Source organism: Melospiza georgiana, chromosome 23 (assembly GCF_028018845.1).
Source record: "Melospiza georgiana isolate bMelGeo1 chromosome 23, bMelGeo1.pri, whole genome shotgun sequence".
In the NCBI taxonomy this organism is placed as follows: domain Eukaryota; kingdom Metazoa; phylum Chordata; class Aves; order Passeriformes; family Passerellidae; genus Melospiza; species Melospiza georgiana.
In genome coordinates, this window is record NC_080452.1 from 3,314,116 (window position 1) to 3,330,013 (window position 15,898).

Sequence of the window (15,898 nt, forward strand, 5' to 3'; positions counted from 1 at the left end):
TACTTCTCACTCAAGAGCACCTCAACTGGCTACTTCAAGCATCTGAACCACTGCAATACGCCTTAAATAATTTCTACATAGGCTAGGATCAGCCATATATTTGATCATCAAAACATTCCTGCACTGTTCAGGATGTTTAAAATTACCTGAGACCAGGCAAGATCCATTGTACCCACCTGCTTGAATTGTCAGGAACATGGCCTTGCTTCTGTCAGAGCTGGAGTCAATCCAAGAGGATGAGGAGAGTCTCCACATCTGGCCATCAGACATCACACACTAATCCCCTTTTGGCAGACTAAAATACATCCACGTCTCAATCGCCGCCTTTTCCAGTGCGGTTTTGCCTCTGCCCATGCTGGTGAAAAAATCAAAAGATGCTATAAAACGTCACTTTTTAATTTTTTGCACCTTAGCAGTTCCACAGGAAATTAAAATTGATAATGATCCTGCTTATACCTCCCACTGATTCCAACAAGTTTCTGACCACTGGGGTATAAAATATGGCACAGGCATACCACACTCCTCCACAGGACAGTCCATAGTCGAGAGGGCTCACTGATCCATCAAAAGGATCCTTGATCAACTGTGTGGGGAGTCCAGATATTATCTCCCTTTGAGAGACTGGCCAAGGCCCTTTTATGTTCAACATTTTGAACAACTCATTTATGGAGAACTATCCCCCAATCATCAGGTATTTTACTAATTCAACTGCAGCCCAATTAAAAGAAAAGCCACCTTTGTTGATCAAAGACTGAATCTAAACTAAGTATGGGCCCTTTCCCATTTATTACTTGGGGAAGAGAAGATGCCCTTGTCTCTATAGCAACAGGCTCAAGATGGATCCCAGCAAAAACATAAAACTTTTCATGGGGAACCATGAGGCAAACACCAGAGCCACCATCAGAAGAACAGAATTAAAGCCTAAGAGAGACAGCAGCAGCCTGGAAAAGAAGAAGGAGATGGGCAGAAGAAGATCTCCTAAGCAGTGTTGACCACACACACCAAGACCAAGAGAGCTCAGACACCACTAACCACGAGTGTCAGGGCTTGACGCTGGGGCAATGCCAGTGCCCCCATGAAAAAAGTCTCCGTGGTGTCTGCTGTGAGATGTGACCAGAAATAAGCAAAGCAGGCCCCCACTTAGAAATAAAAGAAAAGAAAACTTTATTAACTACACTACAACTATATGTAAAAAGAAACACACAGGAAAAATTAAAACCTTCCGAAAACATTTCCTCCTCCCCCCACCAAATTTCCAATGCATCCATCCCTCAGATCACCAACTCTCGGTCCATCACTACCCTTTAGATAATCAATTCTCAGTTCATCAAGAGGAGAGGAGTGCTTCTTGTGCCATAGGCTTCCCCAGGAAACATCATCAAAACCTCATGTGTTTCCATGTCACTCAGCATTGCCCAGAGAACATCTGCCATCGTGACCTCTTCCTTCCATGTCCAGTGCTCTCACCACTGAACATGGACCAGAGCTGCTTCTAGGGTTTTCCTTTTAAGGATGCTTTGTCCCGTTCCAAAAATAGCACAGTCTCTCACCTTCGGGACACCTGTCCCCCCCAAATTTCACCCCCTGGGGCCGAGGGGTCTCAACACTGAACCCTCTTGGCTCTGAGCCATTGCCTCCCCCTGGATGCAGTCTCTGTGTCACCCGTGGGCTCACCTGCAAAGTGAGTGCAGGCTGTCTCTTGCAGGCAGGTCCACAGCCAAAGTCAATCAGTTTGGCATGTCCAGTGTCCAGGTCAAGCAGGATGTTCTCTGGTTTGATGTTCCTGTGCAGGACCCCGCAGCAGGTGCAGTGCCGCACAGCCTCCAGCACCTGGCGGAACAGCTTCCGCACCACCTCCTCGGGCAGGAACCCCTGTGCCCGAATGAAACGATGCAGGTCCTGAGAGCTCTCCGGGCGCTCCAGCACCGTCACGATGTCATTGGGGAGCTCAAGCCACTCCAGCAGCTGGACCACACCAGGGAAGCCAGTGGACACCTTGGCCAGCAGCACGATCTCCAGGGGTGCGCTGGTGCCGTCGGGCTGCGGGAGGAGCACGATGCCGTCAGTGGGGCTGATGCTGTGCCAGGCCTGGGGAAGCCCTCAGCCAGCCTGGGATGCTCTGCGCCCTGCGCTGGCCCCACGCCCGCTCTCCCTCAGGGCGTCCTGGCGGCTTCCACCCTGCCGGGCCTTGGCTCATCCCCGCCTAGCACGGCCCAGCTTCTGCTGCTGGCCCCGCTCACTCACCAGCTCGCCCCAGTGCCGGATGTGCTTCCGTGGCACCCTTTTGATGGCCACCTGCAAGCCAAGGGCAGTAGCGGGCTCAGCTCGCCGCCCTGCCCAGACCCATCCTCCACCCTTCTCCTCCTCCTCGTCCTCCTCCTGCGCCCGCCGCCGGCCCCGCTGCTCACTGGGGCGCTATCCAAGAGCCGCATGGCCGCGAAGACCCTGCCAAAGCCGCCGCGCCCCAGCAGCGAGCCCAGCCTGTCCTGCTCCTTCAGGCCCTGCTGCGCCTTCCCTGCCGGCGGGACACGGCTGTTAGCACTCGGCCCGGGGCCAGCAATGGCCCCCGAGCGCCCCTCAAGCGCCCCGGGCCAGCCATGCCCAGACGTTCACTCCCAGGAACGGAACAGCGGCGGCTCAGGGCCGGCGGCCGCGCTGCTGAGTGGCAGAGCTCGGGCCGGGCAAGCCGCAGCGGAGGCGGCGGGAGCGGCCGCACTGCCTGCGTCTGCCGTGGGCCCCGGGAAGAGCCGGAGCCGGGGCCGGGCTCGGGCCAGGCGGAACCAAAGAGAGGCGATGCCGCCTCAGCCCCAGGCACTGATGCCCGCCCACCAGCACCACCGCCAGTACGGCCAGGGCCGGCCAGAGGCGGGACCGCGGCGAGAGGCCCGGGGCCGTGCATGGGGCAGCCCCGCCCGGGGCTGCGGGTGGGCCAGGGGCGTCGCCCGGCCGGGCATGGGGAGAGAGAGACTGGGAGAGGAGGGGACCCCAGGAAAGGGAGAACAGGAGAGAATGCAGGACTGCAGGAGAGGGAGAGGAGAAGCAAGAGGGAATTTACAAAGTCGCTTCTTTCACTGTTTTCGCTGCTGCTGCCGCTGCAATTCAATCTCTGGGGCCGTTTGTCCCCGTGTCCATTTGTCCGTTGCCCGCTTGCCCCCACGCCGAGCCCCGTGCTCCCCGGGGGCAGCCCCTGAGCCTGTCCAAACACGGGAACTTTGCCGTGTTCAGCCAAGACCCAGAGTCTGGACTCTGGGCAGTGGCACAGGAATCCCCTCGGTCACTGCTGTGCATTGTCCCTGATGAGGGTAAAACACTATTGGAGCCCGTTCCTTGAATTCAGAATTTTTACCTGACCCATGCACTGCATTTACCTGAACAGCATTGCTTTCCATAAAAAAAAAAAAAAAAAAAAAAAAAAAAAGAAAAGCAGGGGAAGGCCAACTGTGTATAGCTCATGGTATTTGACAGTGTCTAAAACATGCCAAGTCATAGATCTTAGAGGTAAGATCCATTTGGAATTAATGGGATGGAGAAGTATTGCAAAGGGGAGCATGAAAACAGATAGAGTAAAACATCTCAGATTGTGTCTTTCTGTTTTCATTTCATTTTCTAAAAACTGTTTCAGTTCTTCCAGAATCTTGTCCACAATCCTGTTTGCTCTTTCAAGAACCTTTCCTGGAGGACGAGGTGCAGCTCCTGTCACAGATGTGCCACCAGCTGCAGCTTCTCTTGGCTTTCCACACCGTGCGTGCAGCACGACTCTTGCAGCAAAGCAGGAGAAATGTTTGAAGAACTTTACAGCTTGTTCTTTCTTTTCCTTGTGGGCTGGGCACTTGTGCCATTGGTAAGGTTTTCATTATTACTGTTCTACCCTAAGAAAACATGATGGGCTACCAGGAATTGTTAGGGAATGCAAGCCTGACTGAATGCAGAGAAAGAATCTCCAGAGACTGCAGCCAGAAATGGAGAGCTGTGGGATAATCATTCCAACACCCCCATGGACATCTTTACTGTGATGCAGAACATGAAAATGGGTTGACAGGGGAGTTTGTTTCAGTGTTCAGTTCAGATGCTTCTACATCTCATGCATTGATATAAATCAAGAGTGAAGTCAGTTCATGAAAGGCACCAGAACAAGCTGGACCTCTCAGGAGATGACTGAAAGAATGTGAAAAGGAGAAATGCAGGGAATGACTTAGTGAGCTTTGCCTGTACAAAGAATCATTTTTTTCTAATAATTTCTAATCCATTCCCTCTGCTTTTATCCTTCCTAACAAGGCCATTTTCATCCCAGATTCCCCATGAAATGGCAACCCTGAGCTTGTTTCTTCTTTCTTTCACTTCTTTCAGGAAGTGCCTGAAAGATGCCGTGTTCCTGTGCAGGGACACTGAGGCTGAAGCAGGAGCCTGAGCCTCTCTGGGGAAGCCTTCTCTGAGCTGGAATTTGTGCCGTGCTGGGAGAGGAGGAGGAGGGGGAGAGTGCTGGCGCTGTGCGGCAGGAGCAGGAGGTTTGGGCCGCAGGACATTCCGTCTGCGCCGCTGCCCCGCAATGGGCGGCCGTGCCCGGGGCTCTGGGCCTGGCCCTGCGTGCGCTGAGCTCCTGACACTGCGGGAGCTCCCCGGCCTGGGCTCAGCTTCCCGCTGGGCCTGGGCAGCAGACTGGGCTCCAGCTGGGATCAGCAGCAGCTGGAAATACCTCTGCGCATCTCCATTTGCTGCTGCTGCTTGGGAGAAACAATGGAGGGAGTCAAGAAGTTCTGTGCTCTCTTCCTCCTGGTGGATTTTTTCCTTTGATTTGACACTGGAGAGGCAATTTCTGTGATGGCCTCTGTCAGTTGATTCTATTTCAGCAGCAGCAGCAACAGGGCTGTGTTTGAGCACTGCATGTATGGCCTGTGTGGCTGCTTTAATTCTCCTTGACTTTGTGCTCAGGGACTTGAGAGCATTTCAAGATCTGCTAATCATGATGCCTGTGACCAAAAGCCTGAGTTCACCTATTGCCATCTGGGGGCTATGTACAAATCACCAACAGGACGGGACTGCTGAGGAACGTGTCTCGAGCTGTTTATTTTCCAGCATCAGTCTCATTACATGGTTATGAGAATGGGATGATGCCCACAGCTCATGTCCTCAGCAGCAGACAACTCAATGTTACAACTTAGTTTAAAAGTTTTTTGACCAATCCCACAAAGCAAAAGCATATTGATGGTAGTTCTATCCAACCATTATAAGCACAGGTACCTTTAGTTAAAACAGTACTTGCTTATTTTGAATGCAATCCCTGCTTGTAAGCCTTAAAACACAATGCACAGAGCTCAAGCTTAGAACGTCCTAATACCTCCTAGATATACTTTTCTGTAGCTTAGGGAGTTATTCTACCAAGCATCAATACAAAAACCATTGTTCTATTTTTCCTTACTTTCTCCTTCTTATATAACTTTTCTGCTGACAAATCTTATGGCTGCCGCTTAGCTCTAATCACAGTTCTGCTGTCTCTGAGGCCTGCTTTTAGCACCTTTCCCAAAACTCTCTGATTTTAAGGATTCCCACATTCACTGCCACGAAAAACTCAGGGGAGCACTGATCAAAAAAGGCAACTGCAATTTTACAGGTAATCTTCAAGTGCCAAGCAGAAGAGTGGCAAGAGCAGCCAGGATCTCCAATTCCCAAGGGCAAAGGCACCAGCAGCCTCCTGCTGTCACCTCAGGGTGAGTAAAGCAGTGCTGAAAAAAGCGCTGGAACCCGATCTTTTCTTTCTCTCAGGGCTGGCACAGGGGGGCCCTGAGGAGTCAGGGCTGTGTGTGGGTGATTGCTGCTCTAGTCCAGAATTGAGCTGGGAAAAGCCCTTGGGAGCCAAGGCAGGAGCAGGCGGGAAGGGGCCGGTGCTGCTGCTGGTCCTGGCCGGGAGCCCCGGCTGGGCCGGGCCAGTGCCCCCTGCGCTGTGGCTGCTGCTGCTGCCAGAGCCGGGCGGGACTCGGGGACAGGGAACGGACATGGGGGGGACAGCAAAGGCCTGGCGACTGCAGGGATGGTGGCACTCGGGCCAGCGCCAGCACAGAGCTTCAGCCCGCAGTTAACCCCGAGGGAAACACTGGGGAAAGGCTCCATTTCAGCCTTTCTGCACTTGTGTGAAGGGACCAAAATAAAAGAACAACAAGCAGGGCCCAACTCCTTCTCCTTTAGGAGGAGCCCCAGGACTGGGGATATGAGGGGCCATGAGCAGCTGTGAGGGGCTGAAAGGGGCCATGAGGGGCCATAAGGAGTTTTTAGGGGCCATGAGGTTCTCTGAGGGGCCATAAGGGCTATTGAGGACCTTGAGGGGGAGAAGGCTCTCTGAGAGGCTGTGAGAGGCCAGGCACCTCATGGAACCAAGGGTCACTTACGACACTGTGGAACCAATGAGAATTGTTTGCAGTATGGAAACTTAGGGAGTCAAAAGTCCATTGAGACATTCTGGGGCCTCATGGAACCATGGAACCATTATGACACTTCAGGACCCACTGGAACCAAGGGGCCACTGTGACACTGCGGGGCCTCGCTTAACCAAGGGCTCCTTGTAGCATGGCAGGGCCTCATGGAATCAAGGAGATTCCATGGAACCAAAGAGACCACTGTGACATTACAGGGCTGCTGGAACTAAGAACTCCTGTGACAGTGAGGGGCCCAATGGAATCAAGAGGCCATTCTGTACTTCAGGGCTTCATGGAGCCAAGGTGCCCATGTTACACTGCAGGGCCTCATGGAATCCTGGAGACCATTATGGCACTTTGAAGCCTTGTTGAATCAAGGGGCTCTGCTGGGCCTTGTGGAACAAAGGAGCTATTTGTGACACTGCAGGGACTCATGGAAGCAAGGGGCCAGTGTGCCACAGCCATGCCCTGAGGAACCAAGGGTCCATTGTGGTCCTGGGAAGCCCAATAGAACCAAAGGGCCATTGTCAGACACTGCAAGGCCTCATGGAAGAAAGGGGCCGTTGTGCCACTGCAGAGCCAAGAAGACCATTGTAGTGTTGCTGGGCCTTGTGGAAAAAAAGATCTCTTGTGATACTACAGGGCCTCGTGGAACCAAGGGGCAGTTGTAATGCTGCAGGGCCCTAAGGATCCAAGAACATGGAAAAGTTCTGGTTGGCTTGGCTTGACTGGTCCAGCTTACCTTGGCATGGTGAGGGTTGCTTCTCTGCTGCCCCTGAAGGCCTGGAGTTCTGTGCTTTTCTTCCTGTGGGAAAGAACTCTCCTCCTCCAGGGGTTCATGGCTGAAATTGGGATTCTACGTCCAAATTCAGTTATATCGAAGGATGATTCCCGTATGAAATCTGACAGAACAGACAGCTCTGGGTGGCCTTGACATCATGGGGGCCACCTCTCATCTGCCTTCAAACAATGGGGGGTGTGCTTTTCTTTCCATGGAAAAATCAACTTTCAAGTGCAGGTGTCTGTAGCCAAAATTGGGAATCTGCCTCCAAAATTCCTTTTATCCAAGAACAGCTCCCAGAACTGTCTAAGTTCCCTTGGCTTTGTGAGGGCCAGCTCTCATCTGCCTCATCATCTGTTTCACTGCTCTCATCTACAGTGAAACACTGTAGGGGCTCTGTACTTTCCTTCCTATGGAAAAGAACTGTCCTTATCCATGGAGAAAACTAGGATTTGGCCTCCCAAATTCCATTTAAAAAAGGATTGCTCCCAGACAAAAGCTGCCGATACAAACAGGTCTGGCTGGCCTTGGCCTCCTCCTCTGGCTGCCTCTAAACAGCCTTTGAAACACTGGGTCTCTGCCCTTTCCTTCCTGCAGAGAAGAACTGTCATTCTGATCCATGCACCCATGGCTGAAATGGAATTCCACCTCCAAAACTCCACAAATATCCAGGGGTTGCTTTCAGGCAAAAGCTGCAAGGACAGGCAGGTCTGGCTGGCCTTGGCCTCTGGTAACTGCCTCTGATCTGCCTTCAAAACCCTGGGGCTCTGTGGTTTCCTTCCTGTAGAAAAGAACCGTCCTTCTTGTCCAGGCACCCATGGCCTCAAGCACATGAGCACTGTACAGGGACAGAGGAGCTCTGTGCTTAGTGGGGTGGAGACTGAGGACAACAGAGGAGAGACCTGGGAGGGATTGAAGGGTGGTTTCAGTGATAGTGGATCCTTTTGACATAAAAGAAAAAGGCAGAAAAAATAAAAAATTAATAAAAATGGCAGCTGGGGAGGTCCAGACTGGACAGCAGGAGAAAGAAATTTCCCTCCAGGGCAAGGGCTCTGCTCCAACATCAGAAGGAGTCTGGGTCAGCCCAAGGCTTTGTGTGGGCAGGCAGAGGCAGGCAGGAGGCAGAGCTGTCAGCAAAGGAAGGGGCCAGGCAGGTGGGGCAGCCAGGGGATGAGTTTTACAACATGGCTTATGTGGTCCAAGACCTATTCCACGTTGCCAAAAGATGGCTGCATCCTTGGAGATATTTAGTTGGCCAACACCCCTGTCAATCACCACTGTAACAAGGTGACCAGGAGAGATTCACATCAGACTCTGTCAGTAGTTTGGTTCCAGTGAAGGACAAAAGTTTATTCAGTATTGTTTTCATTTTGAAAGTAAGATCAGTGATACTGGAGTCTTCTGTAGCAGGGGACATGATATACCATATGGAACATGCGGACCATGGTAAAAGATGCTAAATAAATAAATAAAATACATTACATTAAAAATACATTTAAAAATAAATAAATGAAAACATTCCCAGATGCTCCAGGAGAGCCTCAGCCTCATGATCTGGGAAGAAAACTTATCACCATGAGTCAGCAGAGTAGCTCTTCAGATGGCTTTGCAGAATGGCTGGTATTACTGCCTAGTGTTACAGGGTTAATACTGGGGTGCAAGAAAGCAGCATTTTTGAATTTCACTAGACTTCATATGGAATATTAGGGGAAGAACCAAAGAAGAAAAAGGGAGGGATCAAGGTCATTTGGAGATAAATAGACATGGGAAAATAAAGGAATAATACAATAAGTTGTGTCAGTCATGCTGTCAGATGCTGACAAAAGCTGATCAGTGGGCTTGTAAGGCCCTGCCTTGCACCTGGTCCCTGCACTGTTCCACAGTACCCTGTTTCCTCAGTAGACTCTATGTGTATTTTCTGACTGCTCTGCAGAGCCAGTGGGATCTGGTGGAATCAGATGAGAAACCATTTCGCACTCTTGTCTGTGTGTATGAACATGTCTCTATGAGATAGCTGAAAAGTTGAGAAACAAAGGGCAAATAAGCTGTGATCCATATGGTGTTGATAAAGGTACCCTTTATCAAGGTATACCATGATAACTTATCCTTTGAGGGTCAGTAATCAGTAATAAAAAAGATTTATAGAATGTCTTATGGATAGGCCTTAGTTACCCTTAATGACCCATTTTTTCCTCTAAAAATACAAGTGACATCTGGCTAGTTATGATTTTACACATGAATTTCTTAAAAAAGAAGAACCATAAGGCTGCAGGACAATGTCACTTCCCAGTTGTCCTCTTCAGTTATGTTTCAAGCTTCCAGAACAATAGTTGTATTGAAAAACACATGGATTCTAACTTGGCTCTTTCTGGAGTGCTTTGGCCATGAATTCGAATTCCAAAAATGATTCCTAATTATTTTTACCTTTGTATTAGATATTAGAAACAAAGAAGGAGACCCTTCTATTCAGAGAGGTCAGTTTTATTAGAATGAAAACCACCAAAGGATAGGATAGAGACTTATGACCCTATATTTTCAGTAAAAAGGGATGAGAATTTATGTTTTGGTGTTCTGTAGCCAACCATGTGGACAACATTCTAATATGCCAAGGTATGTGTCCAAAAGGTACAGGGATACCTGTTCCCAGAGCCTGCAGGGACAGAGGCGCAGGGCAGGGACACCATAGTACAGCCTGGGCTGCACAGGGCACAGGGATGGGCAGCAGCTGCAAGACAGCCCTGCCAGAGCCAACTTGGGCAGCACTTTGGCCATGGCTGCTGGGCCTGGGCCTGAGGCAGGAGCAGGAGACAAGTGACCCTTGCAGGGCTGGGGCCTCATTGCCTCCTTGTCCCTGCTCAGCAGCCTGGCAGGGGCCGCCCCATGCTCCTGCCCTTGCCATTGCACATCCCCAGGTGCCAGTGCCCATCCCAGGTAGAGCCCTGAGCAAGGAGGGAGGGACAGGATCTGCCTGGCCAGGGGCTGGGGCTCAGGCCTTGGCCCTTGTCATACCTCAAACACATTCAGGTGTGCTCAGCACCAGAGACACCTTTGCCTCGTTTGTCCCCAGCTGTCATCACTGCCTCCTGTGTTCTGCTCAGACTGGAACGTGGGGACCCTTTCTCAGTCATCTCCCTCAGTGGGGCCCATTAAAACTTCAAGAAACTTCAGAATTTCAATTTAAGTTTTAGTTCTTGTGAAGTTTTGTGAACACTCTCTCAGGGACTGAGTCTTATGTAAACAACACCAAATCCCTGAGAGGCTCATTAAAGTCCTTGTGCTGTGTCTGTGCTGCTGAGCTTTAAAGGAACAGCTCTTCCCAGGACCAGCTCCTCTCCCAGCCCAGCAGGGCTGAGGGCTCTGCCTGCAGGCACTGAGGGGACAGAAGCCAGGCAGAGACAGGCTGAAGGCAATCAGGGTTGGGAAGACATTGAGCTGAGACTTCACTTGGGGAAAGATCTTCACAGCCCTGTGCATGGTGAGTGTATGGGTGCCGGGCAATGTCCCCTGTGCTCCTGGAGGAATCTCCTGAAGTCAGCAAACCCCACAGCCAGGGGGATGTGTCAGGAAGATTCTCCCAGTTTCTCCGAGGCACAGGAGGAGGAGGAGGAGGATGTGCTGCACAGCGGGGCTGCCCTGGGCACTGTCAGAGGGACAGGGCAGGACGGCTCCTGCTTCCAGTGGCCCCTGCAGGGGGTGAAGCTGAGGCTGCACCAGGGCTGCTCAGAGCTGCAGATCATGCCCAGCTAATTTCTGAAGGGACTTGTCATGTGCTCATTCAGGGCAGGAGTTTCCTGCTTGGGTCTCTGCTTTCCTGAATCTGTGCCCCCACTTTTCCCTGTCTCAGCATGGTGGCAATGGAAACTCAGCTGTGCAGGGTAGAGCAGGGGCTGAGGCTCTTAAACCATCACCCTGAGGATTCCTGGGCACCTCAGCAAGTGCCTGCACCTGCCCAGCCTCCAGATCCATGCAGCATCACCTTTCCATGATGCCCAGGCTGGGGGAGCTGTTCTTTAATCCCTGCAGGGCCCAGCAGCTGCAGGGTAGGCCTGGCCAAGGGGCTGGGCTGGGCTCTGGCAGCTCTGGCAGGGAAGGATCCTGGGGCCACAGGAGCAGCTGGGGCTGGGACAGCTCCAGTAGCAGAGCCGTGGGCAGGGAGGGAGGGAGGCAGTGCTGAGGGCAGCCCTGCTGCAGGACAGATGTGGCACCTGCCGGGCCTGCCCTGCAGGGCAGACACTGCCCTGAGCAGCACAGCTCTTGTGTCCCCTCGCAGTCAGCACAGCCCTCAGCCCGGGGGCTCAGGGCCCTCAGTCCCTCCTGGGCTGGCAGAGCAGCCCCAGAGATGAAGGGCATCTCTGTGGCCATGTGCCCATTCCCTGCTGACCAGGGCCTGAGGGCCACTGTCCTGCCCTGCTTCTGCCTGGCAGGGGCTGGGCAGGGCTGACCAGGGAAAGGCTTTTCCTCAGGCCTCGCTCTCTCTCTCTCTCTCCTTGCCTTGCCCAGGTGCTGCTGGCATTGCTGAGGGGCTCTCTGCAATGGCAGTTCCAGCTGCAGGGCCAGGCCCAGCCCTTGGGCTCCTCCTGTGCAGGCTGAGCACAGCAATGGGGTGTCCCAGCTCCCTGTGCCCGGGGAGCTCTGGGCAGGGCAGCCTGGGAGGCTGGCACTGATCCCACTCTCCTGACTCTGGGAAAGGCAGGAGCCACTTTGTGTGCCAGGGATCCCTCTGCCCTCAGCAGTGTCTCCTTGCTACCCAGAGTAACATAGAAGTGGATTTAAGAAATGTGCAAGTCCCAGGCAGCCAGACCAGAAGAGAGGGACAGAGCAGCTCCCCTCAGTCTGCACTAAGCCTCAGACAATCCTCCTGCCTCTCTGGACTGTCTGTTCTTCCCAGGTGCAGCAGAATCCCTCGTTCTGCCTTCTGTTATCCCCATGCCTTCACCCAGGCAGCTCCTCTGCCTTAGGGGAAGATTCTTTATCCAAGTCCCAACACTAGGACTGGCCCCTGCCCTCACTGTTCCTCTGCACTGACTGGGGGTCAGGGCTGACTCCCAGGTGTCCTGCAGGGCAAGGTCCAACTCCTCACACAACATTGGCCAGCAGCAATCAGGGTTCCAGCAATCAAGGTGAAGTAAGATCTCTGAGAAATGGACAGGGGGAGGTGTTTAGTTGCAGAAATGAGTCTATGAGAAAGGGCTTTGACTTTTCTGTGAGAAATCTCCCCTCAGTTATCGCTGTCATTCCTTCTTCAAAAGGTTCCAATATCTGGAGACAGCAAATGTCCAACAGCAGCTCCATCAGGCACTTCCTCCTGCTGCCATTGGCAGACACGCGGCAGCTGCAGCTCCTGCACTTCTGCCTCTTGCTGGGCATCTCCCTGGCTGCCCTCCTGGGCAACGGCCTCATCATCAGCGCCGTAGCCTGTGGCCACCACCTGGACACGCCCATGTTCTTCTTCCTGCTCAACCTGGCCCTCAGCGACCTGGGCTCCATCTGCACCACTGTCCCCAAAGCCATGCACAATTCCCTCTGGCACACCAGGAACATCTCCTACTATGGATGTGCTGCTCAGGTGTTTCTGTTTGCCTTTTTCATTTCAGCAGAGGTTTCCCTCCTGACCATCATGTGCTACGACCGCTATGTGTCCATCTGCAAACCCCTGCACTATGGGACCCTCCTGGGCAGCAGAGCTTGTGCCCACATGGCAGCAGCTGCCTGGGCCAGTGCCTTTCTCAATGCTCTCATGCACACAGCCAATACATTTTCCCTGCCCCTGTGCCATGGCAATGCCCTGGGCCAGTTCTTCTGTGAAATCCCACAAATCCTCAAGCTCTCCTGCTCACACTCCACCCTCAGGAAACTTGGCGTCATTGTGGTTAGTGCTCTTCTGTTGTTCGGTTGTTTTGTGTTCATGGTTTTCTCCTATGTGCAGATCTTCAGGGCTGTGCTGAGGATGCCCTTTGAGAAGGGACGGCACAAAGCCTTTTCCACTTGCCTGCCTCACCTGGCTGTGGTCTCCCTATTTGTCAGCACTGGCATTTTTACCTACCTGAAGCCCCCATCCATCTCCTCCCCATCCCTGAATCTGGCAGTGTCAGTTCTGTACTCGGTGGTGCCTCCAGCCCTAAACCCCCTCATCTACAGCCTGAGGAACCAGGAGCTCAAGGCTGCAGTGTGGAGACTGATGAGTGGATGCTTTCAGAAGGATTAAACTGGTTGCCAAATTCTGCAAATTATTTTTATAGATGCCATCTTTGATACTTCTTGTTGGTTTCATTGCTTTACTTTTATATTGTCCCTAAACAAAAGCCATTTATCCTGACATATCTCATTTTGTTCCTCCACAACTTCACTGTTACCCACAGACTCTGTCAATGAGGAGTGATGCTCCTGGTGGGTTTAAATGACCTTAAGGACTTCCAAGCAGACTTTTCACAGGCCATCCCCCTTTTGTTCCTTCTCTGGAGCTGCAGCAGCAATGTCTGTGTGCAGAGCTGGGGGCAGATCAGTGCTGGCCCAGCAGCTGGGCCCAGCAGCTGTGCCCAGCAGCAGCAGCACTTGGTGTTGCCAGTGCTGCTGCCATGGCCCTGCCCCGCTGCCCTGGTAGCCCTGGTGTTGCTGCAGGGCCTGAGTGCTCTCGGGGCTGGGCACAGCCCTGGGGGTGGCAGTGCTGGGGCTGCAACAGGGACAGGCCATGGGCACTGCTGGAGCAGCGCTGGTGCCTCAGGCCAGGGCCTGAGGGCTCCAGGCTCCTTGCCCAGGCTCTCTCAAGAACACACCCAGGCCAATGCTCAGCACAGAAAAGCCCCATGAGCAGCCCCAGGCTGACTCTGGGCAGGCTGGGGGCAAACAGCATGGCTGGGGCTCTGCAAGGGCCCTGGGGGAGACGGGAAGGAGCAGCAGAGCAGGGGCTGATCCATCCCCAGTGCGCTGGACAGCCCAGGGCAGCGTCCCAGAGCATCCTCATGGAGCTGCCAGCAACATCCCCCCTCTGCAGCCCTGGTCTCTCCCCCAGCTCACACAGGTGCCCCATCCTTGCAGGCACAGACAGGGCAGCACTGGCTCAGGAGCCCCTGTTTGCATTGCACAGAGCAGGGGGAGCACCCCCATGCTGTTGGTGTGGGGACATGAACCTGAGGGAGCACAAATGCCATCAGCCCCTGGGGCCAGCAAGGGCTGGGGGACACCAGGGAAACCACTCAGCTTTGTCCTGGCCTCTGCACTCAGCCAGAAAGTTTGTTCCCATCATCTGGGAGTTTCCTGTCTCACTGCAGATGCTGTTGCCACTGCTCCAACGGTGGTTTCAGAGTGTGCCAGAAGAAGGAAGGTTGAAAAGACCTTGGAGATCATCAAGTACAACCTGTTCCCTGACACCACCTTGTCTCCCTGAGTCTCCTCTTCTCCAGGATAAACAACCCCAGCTTCCTCAGTCACTCCTCACAGGACTTGTGCTCCAGACCCCTCACCAGTCTTGTTGCCCTTCTCTGGACATGCTCCAGCCCCTCCATGTCCTTCCTAATCGAGGTGTGGCCTTACCAGTGCTGAGCACAGGGGAAGAATCACTGCCCTGCTCCTGCTGGCCACACCATTCCTGATCCAGGCCAGGAGCCATTGGCCTTCTTGCCCACCTGGGCACACTGCTGGCTCATGTCCAGCCTGCTGTCCCTGCAGGTCCCTTTCTGCCTGGCTGCTGTCCACCCACTCTGTCCCCAGCCTGTAGTGCTGCAGGGGTTGCTGTGGCCAAAGTGCAGGACCTGGCACTTGGTCTTGTTAAACCTCACATTGTTGGATTTGGGCCCTGGATCCAGCCTGTCCAGGGCCCTCTGCAGAGCCCTCCTGCCCTCCAGCAGATCCACACTCACACCCAGCTTGGTGTCATCTGCAGATTTGCTGATGCTGGACTCAGTCCCTTCATGCAGATCATCAGTGCAGACATTGAAATCCACACTGGCTGGCTCTGATCCCTCAGCCATCCTGTGGGCGCCCTGTTGATGGCACTCAAGGTGATCTGTTCCATAACCTTACCGGGCACCCAGGTCAGGCTGACAGGCCTGGAGTTGCCCAGCTCCTCCTTCCAGCCCTTCTTGGGGATGGGCTCACATTGGCACCTCCAGTCCTCTGGGACCTCCCTGCTGAGCCACCACTGATGGGAAATGATGGTGAGCAGCTCAGGGAGTTCATCCACAGCTCCCTCATCCCCCTGGGATGGATCCCATCTGCTCCCAGAGACACCTGTGAGCATCTGAGTGGTTCAGCAGGTCTCCAGCTGCTTCCTCCTGGATTACAGGGGGGCTGTACTGCTCCCTGTGCCCATCCACCAGCTCAGGACTTGTCCTGAGGACAACTTGACTTAGTCTTGAAAACTGAGGCAAAGAAGGGGTTAGGTACCTCAGCCTTTCCATCATATTTGGTAACCACATCTCCCCTAATAATGAATGGAGATTCTCCTTGTACCTCCTTTTGCCATGAATGTATTTATAGAAACCTTTTTATTATCCTTCACAGAAGTGGCCTGGTTAAACTTTAAGCTTTTACCTCTCTTCTTTCTGCATCACCTAACAACATCCTTAAACATTTCCTGAGTTACCCGCCTCTCTGTCCAAAAGTTGATGCACCTTCTTTTTTGCCCCATGTTCCTGCAAAAGGCCCATCACATACAGAACGTCACCTGTTGGCTAAAGAACGCCTCAGAGCAGGGAAATACAAGAGTCTATAA

General features: G+C 53.1%; 1 protein-coding gene and 1 pseudogene across 1 annotated transcript; one reads left to right on the plus strand and one right to left on the minus strand.

Moving 5' to 3' along the window:
* Positions 1 to 1,600: 1,600 nt before the first annotated feature.
* LOC131093002 (serine/threonine-protein kinase pim-1-like) lies at positions 1,601 to 2,954 on the minus strand (annotated as a pseudogene).
* Positions 2,955 to 12,628: 9,674 nt separating this feature from the next.
* LOC131093003 (olfactory receptor 14A16-like) lies at positions 12,629 to 13,393 on the plus strand. The gene has a single exon (XM_058040004.1). It carries the CDS (start codon positions 12,629 to 12,631, stop codon positions 13,391 to 13,393), a length of 765 nt encoding a protein of 254 aa, XP_057895987.1.
* The last annotated feature ends 2,505 nt before the right edge of the window (positions 13,394 to 15,898 follow it).